Source organism: Gekko japonicus, unplaced genomic scaffold (genome assembly GCF_001447785.1).
Source record: "Gekko japonicus isolate JY-2015 unplaced genomic scaffold, Gekko_japonicus_V1.1 scaffold4611, whole genome shotgun sequence".
Classification (NCBI taxonomy): Eukaryota; Metazoa; Chordata; class Lepidosauria; order Squamata; family Gekkonidae; genus Gekko; species Gekko japonicus.
In genome coordinates this window covers 39,142-54,700 of record NW_015163751.1, presented here as the reverse complement: position 1 = coordinate 54,700, position 15,559 = coordinate 39,142, and the positions used below count along the sequence as shown (strand labels likewise).

The 15,559-nt window shown below is 44.7% G+C and overlaps 1 protein-coding gene across 1 annotated transcript in view; it reads left to right on the top strand.

Annotated features, from left to right (window-relative positions):
• Window positions 1-15,559, top strand: part of LOC107107586 (17-beta-hydroxysteroid dehydrogenase 14-like) — a 21,132-nt gene extending 5,573 nt beyond the window's left edge. The window contains exons 3-9 of the mRNA XM_015407893.1: window positions 1,319-1,419; window positions 2,886-2,952; window positions 4,379-4,467; window positions 6,847-6,951; window positions 8,025-8,092; window positions 9,405-9,493; window positions 15,279-15,559. Coding sequence (XP_015263379.1) covers window positions 1,319-1,419; window positions 2,886-2,952; window positions 4,379-4,467; window positions 6,847-6,951; window positions 8,025-8,092; window positions 9,405-9,493; window positions 15,279-15,484 — 725 coding nt within the window. The 3' untranslated portion in view covers window positions 15,485-15,559. The remainder of the gene's footprint in view (window positions 1-1,318; window positions 1,420-2,885; window positions 2,953-4,378; window positions 4,468-6,846; window positions 6,952-8,024; window positions 8,093-9,404; window positions 9,494-15,278) is intronic.

The window sequence follows — 15,559 nt, the reverse complement described above, 5'->3', positions numbered from 1 at the left end:
CTACAAAAGCCCCTTTCTCTGGGCATCGTGTTTCCTGAAATGGACCCAGAGAGGGTGGAAGAGCTCTTCGAGGGGTCTCCAGAGGGGCAAACAAGGGATGTTTCATCTGAAGTTTTAGTCCACAGCAAGATACGTACGAGAAAATGGACAGAGACTCACCGATTAAAAGTCAATTTAATATCTATTTACTAATGATCAAACACATGACTGGGCAGAAACAAAAACAACAAGCCCTTTAAAGCGCAAGTAAGTTGTTCTCTCCTTCCCGATACACCCTCGCCCGCATACTACACGGAAGGATGCGAGAAGAGACACCGCGGACTGCTGCACCAGCTGCACTGGCTCCCCGGGGAGTACCGGGTCAGGGTCAAGGTTTTGGTATTGACCTTTAAGGCCTTGAGCGGTCTGGGACCCATGTATCTTCGGGACCGCCTCCTCTGGTATTTCCCCCGAAGAGCTCTGTGTTCTGCTGGAAATTATCTGCTGGTGATCCCTAGCCCAAAAGATGTCTGGCTGCCCTTGAGCAGAGCCAGGGCTTTTTCAGCCCTGGCAACTACCTGGTGGAGCTTTCTACCTGAAGCATTTCCACAGGGCATGTAAGGCAGAGATGTTCCACCAGGCTTTTAGCTGAGGACAGCAACAAGGGCCATCTTATCTGGCACTCCCCGACCCCCACCCCACTTTCTCCCACTTGTGGGACAGTGATACATATTGTATCTACTTTGGTGCCATTTTAAGTTTTGGGGTTTTTTAACTTTAACTGTTTTATTTTTTGTTTTATATTGTATTTTGTTGTTGTTGTTGTTGTCAACCATTCTTAGCCCTGTGAACTCAGGGAAGGGTGGTATATAAATTGAAACTGTAAATAAAGGACTCATAATAGTTTCTCAAAAATAATGAGGCTCTGTGTGTGACTTGGTTCTTGTCAGTACACACAACCCAGATGGGCTCTGCTAACCTAATAATCCTTCAGTTTCCTAGCCAATCATCAAGTTCTTTGTCTTCCCCTGTTCCTGTAGGTAGCAGTAAACAGGACCTGCCTGCCCATTTAAAACAGAATGTATTTGTATAGTTTGCAGATTGCAGGCCTTTTTGCCCGCCTTTCTCCAAATGGAGAAAAGACAACCAAGAGAAAGGAGCAGCAATCATCAACACACTTAGTAAACGTGCCTGTGTGTACCTGGAGTTTCAGCACTGCTGGAAAGGGAAACAGATGGATAAAACAAAGGCTGCACACAAAAAAGGCAGGGTTAGAAGTTTTGTCCTGCTGACAACCGTTCTGTTCTCTCCCCCCCCCCCACCACCACCACCCTTGCAGCGAAAGAGGGACAAGCAATTCAGAGGGAGCTGCAGGCTTCAGGGTGCCCAGGGGATGCTTTCTACCAGGTCTGTGATGTTCGCAGTGAGTCAAACATTAAGGTAGGTGAGAACTGGGAGAAGAAGAGTGGTGCTTCTTTGGGGGTTCTTATGCAGCACTTCCAAGAAATGTCCTTTCATCTCTGAGCCCATCACTAAAACCGTTCTCTGTATTCTAATTCTCAGGTGTCTAAATGGCCATAACGGTGCTCTTCTAGGCCTCTCCCCTTGATTTATGCTCCTCTTTCATAAATTCAGACTATATCACCTATAATGTCATGTGTCTCTCCTCTGCTTAAGTTCTTGCCCTGGGGTTCCATTGAATTTCTCCATCAGCTTAAAACTTCTAGTCCTCCTCACAGTCACAGCATGCTCTGGAGTCTGAAAATGGGCAAGGATCAGAAGATGAGCCCAAACATTGCCTCCTTAACTCTGTGCTTAGTCAGGCTGGAGGTGTTATAGCTGAATGGTTATGCAGCAGTTGGGGCAGGGAATTGGTTAAGAGTGAGCTTTATTTGTGGAACTAAGAAAGTGGATAGGAAACAGAAGATGTAAACCTAGCTACCCTGGTAAGTGAGAGGCAGAGACTTCTAGACTCTTTCAGAAGGAAAGCCAAAGAAGATCATTCTGAAGACAGACAATGAGAAGCCCATCTAGAAAGAAAGTACTTCCCTCTACAGTCCTCTCGAGCTAGAACTTGCTGCTCCCTGCAGGATCTTCTTTCCTCTTCTTCCTTGTATACAAGACCCTGGTGTATTCCGGCAGGAGGCAGCTTAGGGTTCAAAGACCCTCAACCACCAAATGCCTAAGCTTCCCCCTCCCCAGTCTGGATCAGGCCTCGTCCCCCAAACCACACAGGAGCCCTCTGCTCTGGTTGCCCCTCTCCTCTCCCCTCCCCCCAGGCTCCTTTGCTGCCCACCCGTCTCTGTCTTGCTCCCAACACCTGGAACAGGTGCAGCCCCGAGTAGGTGATTTATTTATTTTATTGCTTTAATTTCTATCCCTCCTCGCCAGACAAGCTGGCTCAAGGTGGTGTACAACAATCACAATAACATAAAACAGTAAGTCCAATAAATTAGTTAAAATAGCGTACAGTACTAAAATTCAATATAATACGAATGATGTCGATCTTCAGTAGACGGTCCATTGCTGGTATAACCAGTGGTATATCAGGGGCCATAGATGTTCCGATGATTCAATTCATCGGTGGCGGCTCCTAATCGAATGCCTGGTGGAAGAGCTCTGTTATACAAGCCCTGCAGAACTGTAAGAGGTCCCGCAGGGCCCTGATGTCCTCCAGGAGCTCATTTCACCAGTATGGGGCCACCAGCGAAAATGCCCTGGCTCTGGTGGTAGCCAGTCTGGTGTCTTTCAAGCCAGGGAGAGCCAGGCGATTTTGTAGCCCCGACCTCAGTGCTTTCTGGGGCACATATGTGGATGGTCGCTTGCAGCTCTGGAATGGCAGCATTCTCGATTCTGTTGTTAATCCTTGCCCTGCCTTTGATGCGTCTTCATCTTTGTTCCTGCAGAGGCTGATTTCGGTAACTGTAGAACGTTACGGATGCCTGGACTGCCTGGTGAACAACGCGGGAACTAGTGAGTGACGTTCAAACTTTTGGGGCCTGGGAAGAATCCCTGTGATGTTTGTTTCTGGATGTGAGGTCATTTCCTGGATGTGAGGTCATTTCCTACCTAAGGGACCGCCTCTTCCCATATATTCCCCCAAGAGCACTGCGATCGGGGAATTCCCACCTCCTGGAAGTTCCAGGTCCCCGAGGAGTGAAGTTGGCCCAAACTAAGGCTACGGTGTTCTCGGTGGCGGCTCCCACCTGGTGGAACAAGCTCCCGGAGGAGATCCGGTCCCTGCGGTACCTGGTGTAGTTCCGCAGGGCCTGCAAAACGGAGCTCTTCCACCAGGCCTTTGAGGGGGAGCCACCGCCACCACTATTCCACCACTGAGATTCCAACCATCTACCTCATTTGGAGGGGGTAGATGTCGCCCAATTGAGCCGGGGAAACATTCCTCCTGGCGCTCATGCTATGAAGAACTTGGCCGCCAGTGTGGGACGTTGTGCATCTTGTGTCTTTTTATGTAAATTATTTGAGCACCGAATTTTATTTGTAGGTAACATTGTTTTACTGCTGTACTGTCTACTGTGTTATATTTTAACTTCGGCATAGCCATCTGTTAGCCGCCCTGAGCTGTTGGATAGGGTGGGATACAAATCCCAAAATAAATAAATAAATAAATAAAATTTCCTGTTTATTCAAAAGCCAGAATGCACTTGATCAGTAAAGGGTTCGAGGAAGTAAAACTTTCCACCGTAGGGTTGCCAGGTGCTTACTTTCTGCCGGTGGAGGTGGGCAAGAGTTTTCCGGGATTGGGGGCCAGGGTGACATCACTGCACGTGGTGTCTGTCCTGTCCGGTGCTAGCTGTGCTAAGCCAACGCCTCTAGGTGTGATTCAACCACGACTACTGAGAAAGCCTAAATCATCTTTATTTCGCTTCACACACAGTCAGACAATATTTTACTCACATCAGCTGATATCTGGGTGGAAGGCTATATCTTGTGATATAGGTCAGTTTTATAGCCGCGGTGAGAAAGAGATGGGTTTCCCCTCTCCTTGCCGTAAGGGTTGATGAACAAAGAAACGGAAAAGAACCATAAAGTCAGGAAATTGCTCTTAATGAGCCAGTCAGAGGGAAGCTTCTGAGACCTCTAACTGCAAACTACAATTCCCAGGAGCAACAAGTCTTAAAGATACAGCACAGTTTTACTAAACTACAGATAACGCTGACTGGGGGCAGCACAGTGTCCCTGACATGATTACTTCATGTCAGGGACATACTGGGACTACTGGGCTACTCTTACTTCCAGACGATCTGATGATTCTGTGTGGCTTGAGGTTGTGCTCAAAGTGGCATTACATTAAAAACAAGTGTGAAATCCATCAGCATGTTCCAGAAATGTTTGTGTGCCTTGCCTCTGTAAAACCCACTTTAAATCCTCTCACAAACAGGTTATTTCAAACCGATAGAAGAAATGAGCACCCAAGACTTCCATGACATCATGAAAATCAACACTGTGAGCTGTTTCTTAGCATCCAAGGTGAGTGTTTTTAACTTCTAAGGAATTTCTCCTCTTCTCCGAGTGCAGCTGTCTTCATCTGGAGTTGGAAGTCCAGTAGAAAATACCTGGAATGGTACTCAGAGGTGTAGTGCTATATCTTTTTTTGTCAATTTTTGTATTTTTATAGGGAAAAACAAACATGTAAGAGGGAAAAATATTCTTACCAATTCTTGTTTAACAAACTTCTGCATAACAACTGGTATACTTATCTATTTCACCACAAAGCATTATGCACATCTCTTGCAAATGTATCGAAGTTATATTTTTGCATATCCTTAAAGCGTTTTGAACGTCTGTGTAGTTTATTTGCTATAGTGTTCAAACTACTAGTAAAATCTTGACCATGCATTGTTGAATGTGGACTCAGGTTGTCCTTTCAAAATTCAAGTTATTTGTCCATCTCCACAGTTTCCAAAATTTTACTTAAAATTTCTTCTCTCGGGGATCTGTTCTTCTCCAATATTTAGCATACAGTATTCTCACAGTTGCAATTACATGTAATATAAGGTAATTTTACAATTTTCAGGTAAGGTATTCAATAAAAATATTTCTGGAACAAAGGGTACACAACATGTTAACATTTTTTGTAGAATTTCATGAATCCAAAACCAATACTTTTAAACTCTATCACATAACCACCACATATGGTAATAAGATATGCCATTATTTTGACATTTCCAGCATACATTTGAGCAATTAGGATAAATTTTTGCCAGTTTATCAGGAGAAATATGCCATCTATAAAACGTTTTCTAAATATTTTGTTTATATGAAGTTGCTTTGGTAATCTTTATATATATATTTCCCATATTTGTGACCATTGGTCCAACTCAGTATTATGACCCAGGTTTTGTGCCCATTTTATCATAACATTTTAACTCCTTCATCTTGGGTCTTAATATCTAACAATAACAAATAAAATTTCTTAATCAGTTTCTCATCAGAATACATCAATATCTTATCTATTACTGGTTTTTGTCATAAAAACCTATCACCTTTGATATATCTTGATTCAATTTGTGCTTTTTGCCACCAAGTTAGGGATTCCATTGGCTTTAATTCATGTCTATTGTCCAGTAGATCTTCATATCTTAACATTGTGTCTTCCTGAAATAAATTAAGGTTTGTAAAGGTTCTAATGGTGCAACTCATTTTGGTATCTTAGTGTAGAAATTACTTTTGCTTTCTTCCCACACCTTCAATAAGGATGATCTAATAAAATGTTGTTTAAAATACTTATGAGTATTTGCTTTACCATACCATATAAAAGAGTGCCAACCTAACAGAAGGTCATGTCCTTCTAGTTTCAGTAGTCTTATGTTTTCTAGAGTAATCCAATCTTTTAACCATGTCAAGGCTGCTGCTCTGTAATACATAAGCCAGTCTGATAATGCAAAGCCAGCTCTCTCTTTAGCATCTTGTAATGCTTTAAGCTTTATTCTTGACCTCATATCTTGCCAAATAAATTGTTTAGTCAGTTTATCAAGTTATTTGAAATATTTTTGGTTTTGAAGAATAGGTATTGTTTGGAATAAAAATATAAATCTTGGTAATATAGTCGTTTTGACAAGGCAGTTCTTCCCATTAAGGATATTTGAAGGTTTTTCCATTTTTCCAAGCCTTTATGTCTTTTATAAGTTTCATATAATTGTTTTCCATCAAAGAACTGCATCTGTTTATTCCTAAATATTATACCTTCTTTTGAATTTCCAGGCCTGATAGTTCTTGTAGCTGATGTGCTTGAAGTTTGGTCATATTTTTAATAAGCATTTTTGGTTTTTTACAGTTGATTTTCAGTCCTGCCACTTCACCATACTTTTGCAAAGAAGCTATCAGTTGTTTAATAGAACTCAATGGATTCTCTAACAGAAATACTAGATCATCAGCAAAGGCTTGAAGTTTATATTCTTCTCCTCTTATTTTTAGGCCTTTAATTTGGACATCCACTTTAATGATGTCATTTAAGACCTCAAGAACAAAAATAAACAATAGAGGTGCGAGGGGACATCCTTGTCTAGTTCCTTTTTGTATCTCAATATTTCATGATAAATCTCCATTAATAAGGACCTTAGCTTGTTGTTTAGTATAAATCGCTCTAATCATTGTATAAACTTCATTGCCAGAGGTATAGTACTATATTAAGGTCCGAATCAGAACTACAGGGACAGGAACTAAGCTCCACAGCTGAGGACCATCTTTCCATCCAAAGTGTTCATCTCTGCCATCTCTAGTTGCAAGGATTTCTGCTAGCTGTGCTAAGTAGGGACTCTGCCAGTGGACAATTCTAAGTTACAGCAGCTTCATAAGTTTTCTCTTTTGAGATACAGCAGACTTTTTCTGTTTGTCTTTTGGGTACAGTATGCACTGCCCTACTTACGGGAAACAAAAGGAAACATCATCAACATAGCCAGTATCGTTGGTGTCTTTGGGAAGAAGGATGATGTGGCATATGTCTCAAGCCAGGTAATCCTGACCCAAAGACAGAATCCCTTTTTGTTTTAATGCTTCTGCTCTTGAGCCAGTTTGGTGTAGTGGTTAAGTGTGCATGCAGCTGCTGGATGACCTTGGGCAAGCCATAGTTCTGTTAGAGCTGTTCTCTCAAAGATAGTTCTGGAAAGAGCTCTCTCAGCCCCACCTACCTCACAGGGTGTCTGTTATGGGGGGGGGAAGGGAAGGAGTTTGTAAACTGCTCTGAGACTCCAAGTGAAGGGCGGGGTACAAATCCAATCTCCTCCTCCTCCTCCTCTTCTTCTTCTGCCTTTAATAGCAGTTTGATGGGCAGATGAAGGTTTGCACAGAAGGAGGCCAGGTTAGTTTTTTTTTCAGATCACTTGTCAATTTTCATAGATAAGTCTAAAACCAGCCTGTAACCAGTAAAGGTTTTATGAAATGTCCATTTTCTTCTCATTATCAGACTGAAAATCTCACTTGAGCCTCAAATGCAAAAACATCTTGCATCTATCACCCTTACATGAGAACCCCAAGTAAATTTGACATCCACCTAGAGACAATGAAACACCCTGTCCCTTTAATAGAGGCTTCAGGGGAATGTTGTTTCCAAGGTCCAATATACCCATTTTCCTGGGTAAGTAATCAGACTAGGATATCTAGGTCCAAACTGCCCCCCTAGAGGAATCTCAGCCCCTACCCCTGTTTCTCTTGGGCAGAGGGAACAGATCTTTTTGGTGGATGGTGGCAACTCAGGAGCTGAAAACCAACATTCAGAGATGAGAAGGTTTGGCCCACCAACCCCTGTCCTAACTTCTCTAGGATTGCCAAAGTTGAGACTAGACTAATGTAATGCATTGTACATTGGTCTTCTCTGTACTGTATCTTCACTGAGAGTTGCCAACAGGCCTTGAGAATAATTGCTTATCCTTTAATAGAAGCTGAATAGCAAAATGGATTGTAGGCACTATTTATGTCTGCATCATTAAAAAAAATCCTTCCCTTAAAGCACATCAGACTGTAAGAGAAGGAGGCCAAGCCATTTCTGGTCAGTTGGACACCCTGCTTGTTGTTCTTTTCTCTTACAGGGCGCTGTGATTGCAATGACCAAAGCCCTGGCCATCGATGAGAGCAAATATGATGTACGAATCAACAGGTAAAAGTGGTTATTATCCATACAGAACTTTTGATATGTAGTGTCCCTTGCAGAATACTTACAGGAAAGAAAGACTGGTCCTCCGTAGCCCAATGTCAGGATATTGCAGGCAAAGTTTTTGCTAAAAGAAATGAAAAGGGAGAACATAATAATAAGAAGTAACTGCCATTGTAAGAGTCAAATATCCAGACAAGTGGGCTGGGTTACTTTGTCTGGACAAGGTATAAATGTTAAAAAGTCCCCATATTTCTTTTCCCTTTCCAATGTTAATGTTGTTACTTATGAGCACAGAAACACAAAAAAATAGACTAGGCCCAAAATATCTTCTAAAATTAAAACCTAGGAAATGAATCCCATTATTTTCAAATCTACTGGAATAATCTGGTTTTCCTTAAGGCCGTGCATTGGAAGTAGCACTAGATATAATAGTGTACATTAGCATATGTGATATCACTAGGGTGACCAGCTCTGGGTTGGAAAATATTTGAAGATTTTGGGGGTGGAGCCTGGGGAGGGGAGGGACCTCAGAAGGGTCTACCCACTAAAGCAGCCATTTTCTCCAGGGGAACTGATCCTGGTCATCTGGAGATGAAGTGTGACAGTGGGAGATCTCCAGGTGCCGTGTTTGACATTGGCCAACCTAGTTACCACCAGAGCACCAAAACCAGGGCACCTTCAGGTCGAGAATGTGGGGTGTCTCCATACTAGCGGGTCTCCCCCAGGTGTGCAGGAAAGTACAGCTTTTTCAACTAACTAGAAGAAAACAAGAGACTAAGGGGGAAAACCAGCTTGAAAAATAACCGGATGTGCTCCAGGAAGCCCAGAATGTAAAGAGCAGCTTAATTAAGAGGAAAAATGGGGCGGGAGGCTGCTTAAGTCCTCCCCCAAAGAGCTTACAGAATCCTGGAGGAGGAGATTTGGTGAAGGAGGTATTACTTTCAGTGATTCCTTGCAGGCCATCAGCTTGTGCAACTAACCCACAGGTCCTTTAAAAATGCTTTTAAAAATGGATGTTTGCTGCTGCTTTTTCTTGTGCCATGAACAAATGATTCAGTGTGGACTGAAATCTTGGTCCCTGCAGTTCATGCTGTATTTTCCTGGGATGTATAAATGAATAGTCATGCCAAGGATTGTGGGATGAATCAGTTTATATAGTGTGCTTAATGCAAAGATTGTCATGTAATTGGAAGCTGGTCTCTCTCTAATGATAAGAAAGACACTTCCTCAAAAACTAATTCACTAGGGGGCATATTTCTTGATGCTTCATGGTACCCCTGCCCCTTTTTAAATTTCCAAATATTTTGAATCCTAGCATCTCACCGGGTCATATTTTGACTCCATTGATGGAAAGGGATGTAAATCAGAAACCGAATCCAGAGGCGGCAATGCACAAAGCCATCGATAGTAAGGCAAGTGTGTTGTGGGGAAACCGGAATTGTGCTGTGGCAGATGACTGGTTCTCCTTAAGGTTACCATTTTTGGGGTGGGTATAACCATCGCAATCAATAACTAGATATTTGCAAATCTATTTGAATAAATTTATATGTCAACATTAAACCATATATGTGTTAATACAAGAATAGCTCTACTCCATTTCAGAAGCAATAGTATTACATGCCAAATGTCTCTTTCTTTTGTAGAAATTCTTCCAAGCACCGTTTGGTAGGTATGAACCTTCAGAGTTGATGGATATGCAGTTCAATGGTTGTTTAAATCCAAATGCTGCAACGTTTCCCTTGAGACCTTTCCAATATGATTCAAGTCTCTCAGAAATATAATTCAGCATCTCCAATCCCATTTAACGAGCAGCTAGCTGGATCAGTTCATTTCCCTCAATGTTTTCTGGAAATCGGGAAATTGAAGAAGACTAACAAGAACCCTGCAATTCATGTAAACAATTCCTATAGCAAACTCTATTCTAGAACATTTTAAACTCCAACCAAAACATAACATTTTAAGCTCTAACCAAAATATAACACACACGCACCAAACATGCACAGTGTATGTATTTTGACCAATCAAAAATCTATCTCGCTTAAACGGCTTCCATTCTGAGAGAGTTGGCAAGGTCTCACTGCAGCTACCAACTATTAATGCCACTAATTAGACTCACTTGTGTGAGTTTTAAAGTCACACAGACTGAAGACTCTTTAGTATCCTATACATATACATACATACATACATACATACATACATACATACATACATACATGCATACATACATACATACATATATATATATATATCCCTTATATCTCCCTTATATATATATAATTGAGTAACACGCAGCGTCAGATGCAGCGGAGAGAAAATGCGCACCAACAGTGTTTGGAGGCTTGAAGTGTCCGTCAGAACCTTCCCCAGCTTCCATTGGCCATGTCGCCTAAGTCCCACCTCAGAACACAAAGGCTGGGAGGAATTGTAATGTATTGAAATGATTACATGAATCACCTCATAGGACTCCCCTGTTAAGCTTCGAGCCAGACCAGGGCTCCTCTGAGCGAACTTCCTATTGGTCGCTTCGTAACAGCGACCAATCAGAACGATACCATTCCCTAGGAGGGAAAGACTCCCATTGGTCCTTAACCAAGCAATCTCATTGGTTGTTAAATGTAAATAGGCGTGGCTACATTAGCCCGGTTATGTTTAAAAGGAGCATAAGCTCCCACTGTTTCTTGTTCTGGTTTCTTACTGAGTTAGTGCTTGTTCGTTACTTCTAAATAAAGCTGAATCACTTGCTGAATCACTCTACGAGTCCTTTGTTAGCGCGATCTAACAGCTTTGACTTCTCTTCCCCTCCTCCCCCCCTCCCTCCCTCCCTCCCTGTCTGTCTGGCTTACTGACTGTCTGTCTATGTCCCCCCCCCTCACCTACCTTCCTTCCTTCCTTCCTTCCTTCCTTCCTTCCTTCCTTCCTTCCTTCCTTCCTGCAAGTAACAGATACGCCATCCTACAATTTATGACAACTCAAGAAACAACTCAAGAAAATACATTCATGAATTTCAGTGTTCTTGTTAATTTTCTTCAGTTTCCTGACATTGAGAAAGCATCAAGGGAAACAAACTGATCCAGCTAGCTGCTCGTTGGATTGAATTGGAGACTCTGAATTATATTTCTGAGAGACTTGAATCATATTGGAAAGGTCTCAAGGGAAACGTGGCAGCATTTGGATTTGAACAACCATTGAACTGCATATCCATCAACTCTTCCAAGTACTCTGAATGGTGCTTGGAAGAATTTCAACACAAGAAAAAGACATTTTGCATTTAAATACTATTGGTTCTGGAATGGAGTAGAGATATGTTTGTGTTCACACATAAAGCATTTAATATTTACATATACATTTATTCAAATAGATCAACAAATATCTTTAGTTATTGATTCACTATCTTCTCACAGGGACATTTGCATTGGTTATATCATTATTCCATGATTCTCCCTTTGATTCACACATTTTTGGGTCAGGGTCTGAAGTTCTCCCAGAAGGACAACTCTTCCTTTCACTATGTTGGAGAACTTCTGGCCTTCAGTCTTCAATGCTTGGGCAAGGTGCTTGGGTGGGTTGTTGCTTCTCAGCTCCAGGTGAAAGTGCTGGGAGAGGCCATCAGGAAGTTTGAGCAGTGGTGTCAACAATATGTGGATGATGCCCAGCTCTATCCTTCAGTTTGGCACAGTGGTTACGTGTGCGGACTCTAATCTGGGGAAACCGGGTTTGATTCCCCACTCCTCCACTTGCAGCTGCTGGATGACCTTGGGTAAGCCATAGTTCTGACAAGAGCTGTCCTTGAAAGGGCAGTTCTTGAAAGAGCTCTCTCAGCCCCACCTACCTTACAGGGTGTCTGCTGTGGGAAGTGGAAGAGAAAAGGAGTTTGTAAGCTCTGAGACTCTGAGTGAAGACAGAGGTTCTCTGAATTAATAGAAAGATAGACCATGGCCTTCGGATCTCTCCTGTCATGGAGGAAGTTAATCTCCCCTTGAAAAGCCAGGTTCTCAGCTTATTTGACACAGCAGACCTGTTTGAAAACTACAAGGCTACAGTGGTTCAGAGTACTTTTTCCTAGCTTTGACTACCCTTGAAGAGTGTACAGAAGCTGCAGCTAGTGCTGAAGAAAGACGCTAGACTGCTGGTCAGGACTAGCAATTTGGAGCATGTCGCCCCAATACTACAGCATTAACACTGTATATCGATCCACTCCCAAGCTCAGTTCAAAGTGTTTGTTTAGACCTTTAACATCCTCCTGGCTTTGGACTGGAGAATCTCCTTCCATATGTTCCTTTCCAGGAATTTAGGAGAGGCTCTCCTAACGGCCCCCCAATCAAAGAAGTTCCTTTCATGGGTTCACAAGAGAGGGCCTTTTCAGTGGCAGCCCCACAACTCTCAGACAACCACCTGGCCCTCTCACTTTCAATCTTTAGGATGTAGTAGAAGACAGTTTAATTTATGCCCACATTTGATTACTGTGGCGCTCCAGCTGTTTAAAGAGGTAGTCTGAAAAGTACTGAGAAGCGTTGAGTGATTTCAGCAAGAGTACTTTTATTAAGCAGGAACACGACAAGGACTGCCGGCTCGCAGGCCGGTATATATGCCCAGAAACCCCACCACCAAAACACACCCCCTACTTTACTATAGGCTATTTACAGTGGCCGAGAGTCCCATAGGCTCTCGGCCGCGGACCTGGGCCTCTGATAGGTGCGGGCTAGGATCCGCTGGGCTATTGTTCTCTGAGGAGCGAAGCTCTGGTGTTAGCCTGACCGCATGGCCCAACGGTTGCGCATGTGGCCATGGCGGAGTACATTACACCCCTCCCCCCATAGTCCAGACTACCCACACACATAGTCTTGGAGATAGGCCGGGCCGGAGCCGTCCTGTTTCTTGTGGAATGGCGGAGCTCGGGAGTCGGGGTTGCGGAAGTTGTCTGGGGCCTTGGCGGGGAGCTCGTGGTTGGCCCTGCCGGTGGCGGGGATGGCGTGCTGTCTTGGAGCCCTGTGGCGAGGGGCTCAGGCAGGGGTGCCAGGATCGGCGGCTCGGGAGCTGGGGAGGACGCTTCAGCCGATTCTGGGAATTCTAGATCCTTGGGATCGTTGGGGAGGACCCTCCGCCGTAGTTGGTCGATGTGGCGGTGAAGTAGCTGTCCATCCTCACAGGAGACCTCGTACAACCGGGAACCTCGGACCACTCATGCGGGAATCCAGGGCGGCCCTTCGGACGTGGCAGATCCTGTTGTACTTAGTGAATTCTTGAAATTCACTCGAGGTGAAGGCCATCCCGTTGTCCGTAACCAACGTGTCCGGGAGGCCCTGGGCGCTGAAGATGCGCCACATCGCTCGGATCGCCGCCTTGGATGAGGTTGACAGTACGGGTACCACCTCCAGCCACTTGCTGTAGGCGTCGACCAGTATAAAGAAAATTTGTCCCTGGAACGGCCCCGCGAAGTCCAGATGTAGCCGGGACCAGGGTTTATGTGAGGACTCCCAAGCCCATGCAGGAGCTCTGGGAGGGTCTGGCCGGGAGGCCTGACAGGGCTGGCATTGCTTCACCTGACTCTCAATGTCCCGATCAAGGCCTGGCCACCATACATAACTCCGGGCCAGGGCCTTCATTCGTAGGCAGGGCCTGCACGAGGCCTGGGTGTGCCTTGTGCAGGGCTGCTAGCACCCGGTCTTGAAGCGGGGAGGGGATCACTACCCGGCCCCCCCACATCACACACCCCTTGTGGGACGAAAGCTCGTCTTTGTACATTACACCGTCTTTACTTCCAGTCACCGTTCCAGAGAATTGCATCCCCCTTTTCTAGAAGAGAAATGGGAGACCTCAGAAATAGGGCCAGCTACCTGGTTCCGTCACCAAAGGCAAGCCCGCGCCCAGGAGAGAGCCATAGGAGACGTCTGCCTCGTCGTCTCTCTCTTCGACTCTTGGTCAGCCCGTCTTTGTTCTCCACTCTATATCTCCTTCCTTCCTCACTGGTATCCCTTTTTGTTCCCCATGTATTCTTTTCTCCAACCCCCCCCCTTACTGGACACCGGGGTGTCAATCTCAGGTGGCTCCGCCTCCTTATAAGAGCTTCGACGCTCTGCCAGGTGCGGGGGCGTTTCGACCCCGCCCGGAGCAGGGGGCGTGGAGGCTGTTGCCCAGCTCATGCTGGGCGGCACGGAACGGCCACCTGTGTCAGGGTGTGATAGCCCTGTGGGCCTTGGCAATGGCGGCGTCTCCTGGGGGCTCGCCATTTTGCCACGTACACGGGGACGTGCTCTGCGGGGAAGGGGCTGAGCTGCGCCAGCGTGTTCGTTGTTCCCCTCATCTCGGTCAGTTGTCTCTTCGCCCGTTTCAGAGCTCTGAGACTTCCCCCCGAGGCTGTTGGCCACGGTAAGTGGGGGAGTTTCAGGGTGGGGCTCGAGCAGGGGCTCAAGGGAAAGGCCCAGACCGTTGGAGTCGAGACAATTACAATACTTGCAGTCAATGTTCCCTCTAAGCTAGTTAGTGTGAGCTAGCTCATAGTTTTTCAGCTTCCAGCTCACAGATTGTTGCCTGAGCTCAGGAAGGAGGGCTCCAGAGCAAACTAAGTTATGCAGTAGAGAAATTGCCCGTTCACAACTTCAATGCCAGTAGCTCACAAAGTAGAATTCTTGCTCACAAGACTCCACAGCTTAGAGGGAACATTGCTTGCAGTCCTAAATTAGGAATTTCAATTTTGGTCTGGGTTTATTTTTTTGTATCATGTGTTCTTTATGATGTATTTTATCCATCATAAGCCATCAAGCACCATAAAGAAGAATGGTGGCTAATAAATGTTTTAAATAAATAAATATTCTCCTGGCAACAGTGCCCAGGTGAAAACAACAGCCCTGGAGGGTAGGAGAAACAAAAGTCCTGGAGTGGCTGCAGAGGGTGGATGCTTGTAGACTTCAGCTTCTCCTGTATAGGAAGAAGCATCTCTGCTGAGCTCTTTCCCCTCCCCAAAGTGTGCCCTTCCGAGGCACTGGTTCTACGTCTCCTAAGCTGGAATTGTCAACCTGTCTTCTACCACATCTAAGATGGTAACAAGAAGAAAGGCTGGGCATACAAAACTTGAAAGTTAGAATTCTGCACCCTGGAAATCCTGCCCCTCTCAAGTAGCTTCTGAGACCTCATGATCTTACCTCAAATGTGATGAATACAGAATATTATATTTAGCTCACTTGTTTTGCACATTTACAGCTTATGGGACGTTTGGGGGCCCCAGAAGAAGTGGCATTGGCTGCCCTGTACCTTGCTTCAGATGGTACTTTCTGCACCGGTTTAAACCTTTTGATCAGTGGCGGAGCTGAAGTCGGCTTTGGGATAAAGAACCAGATGGATCCTGAGCCTGAGCAAAGTGGGGGTGGGAACTCAAAGGGTTTCTCCATCAAGCCTTAGTGCTGCAACGAGGAGTAGGGATAAGAATTAAGAGTACAGTTGTCATCGATAGAAAGTCATCCCTCCAAGAAGAAG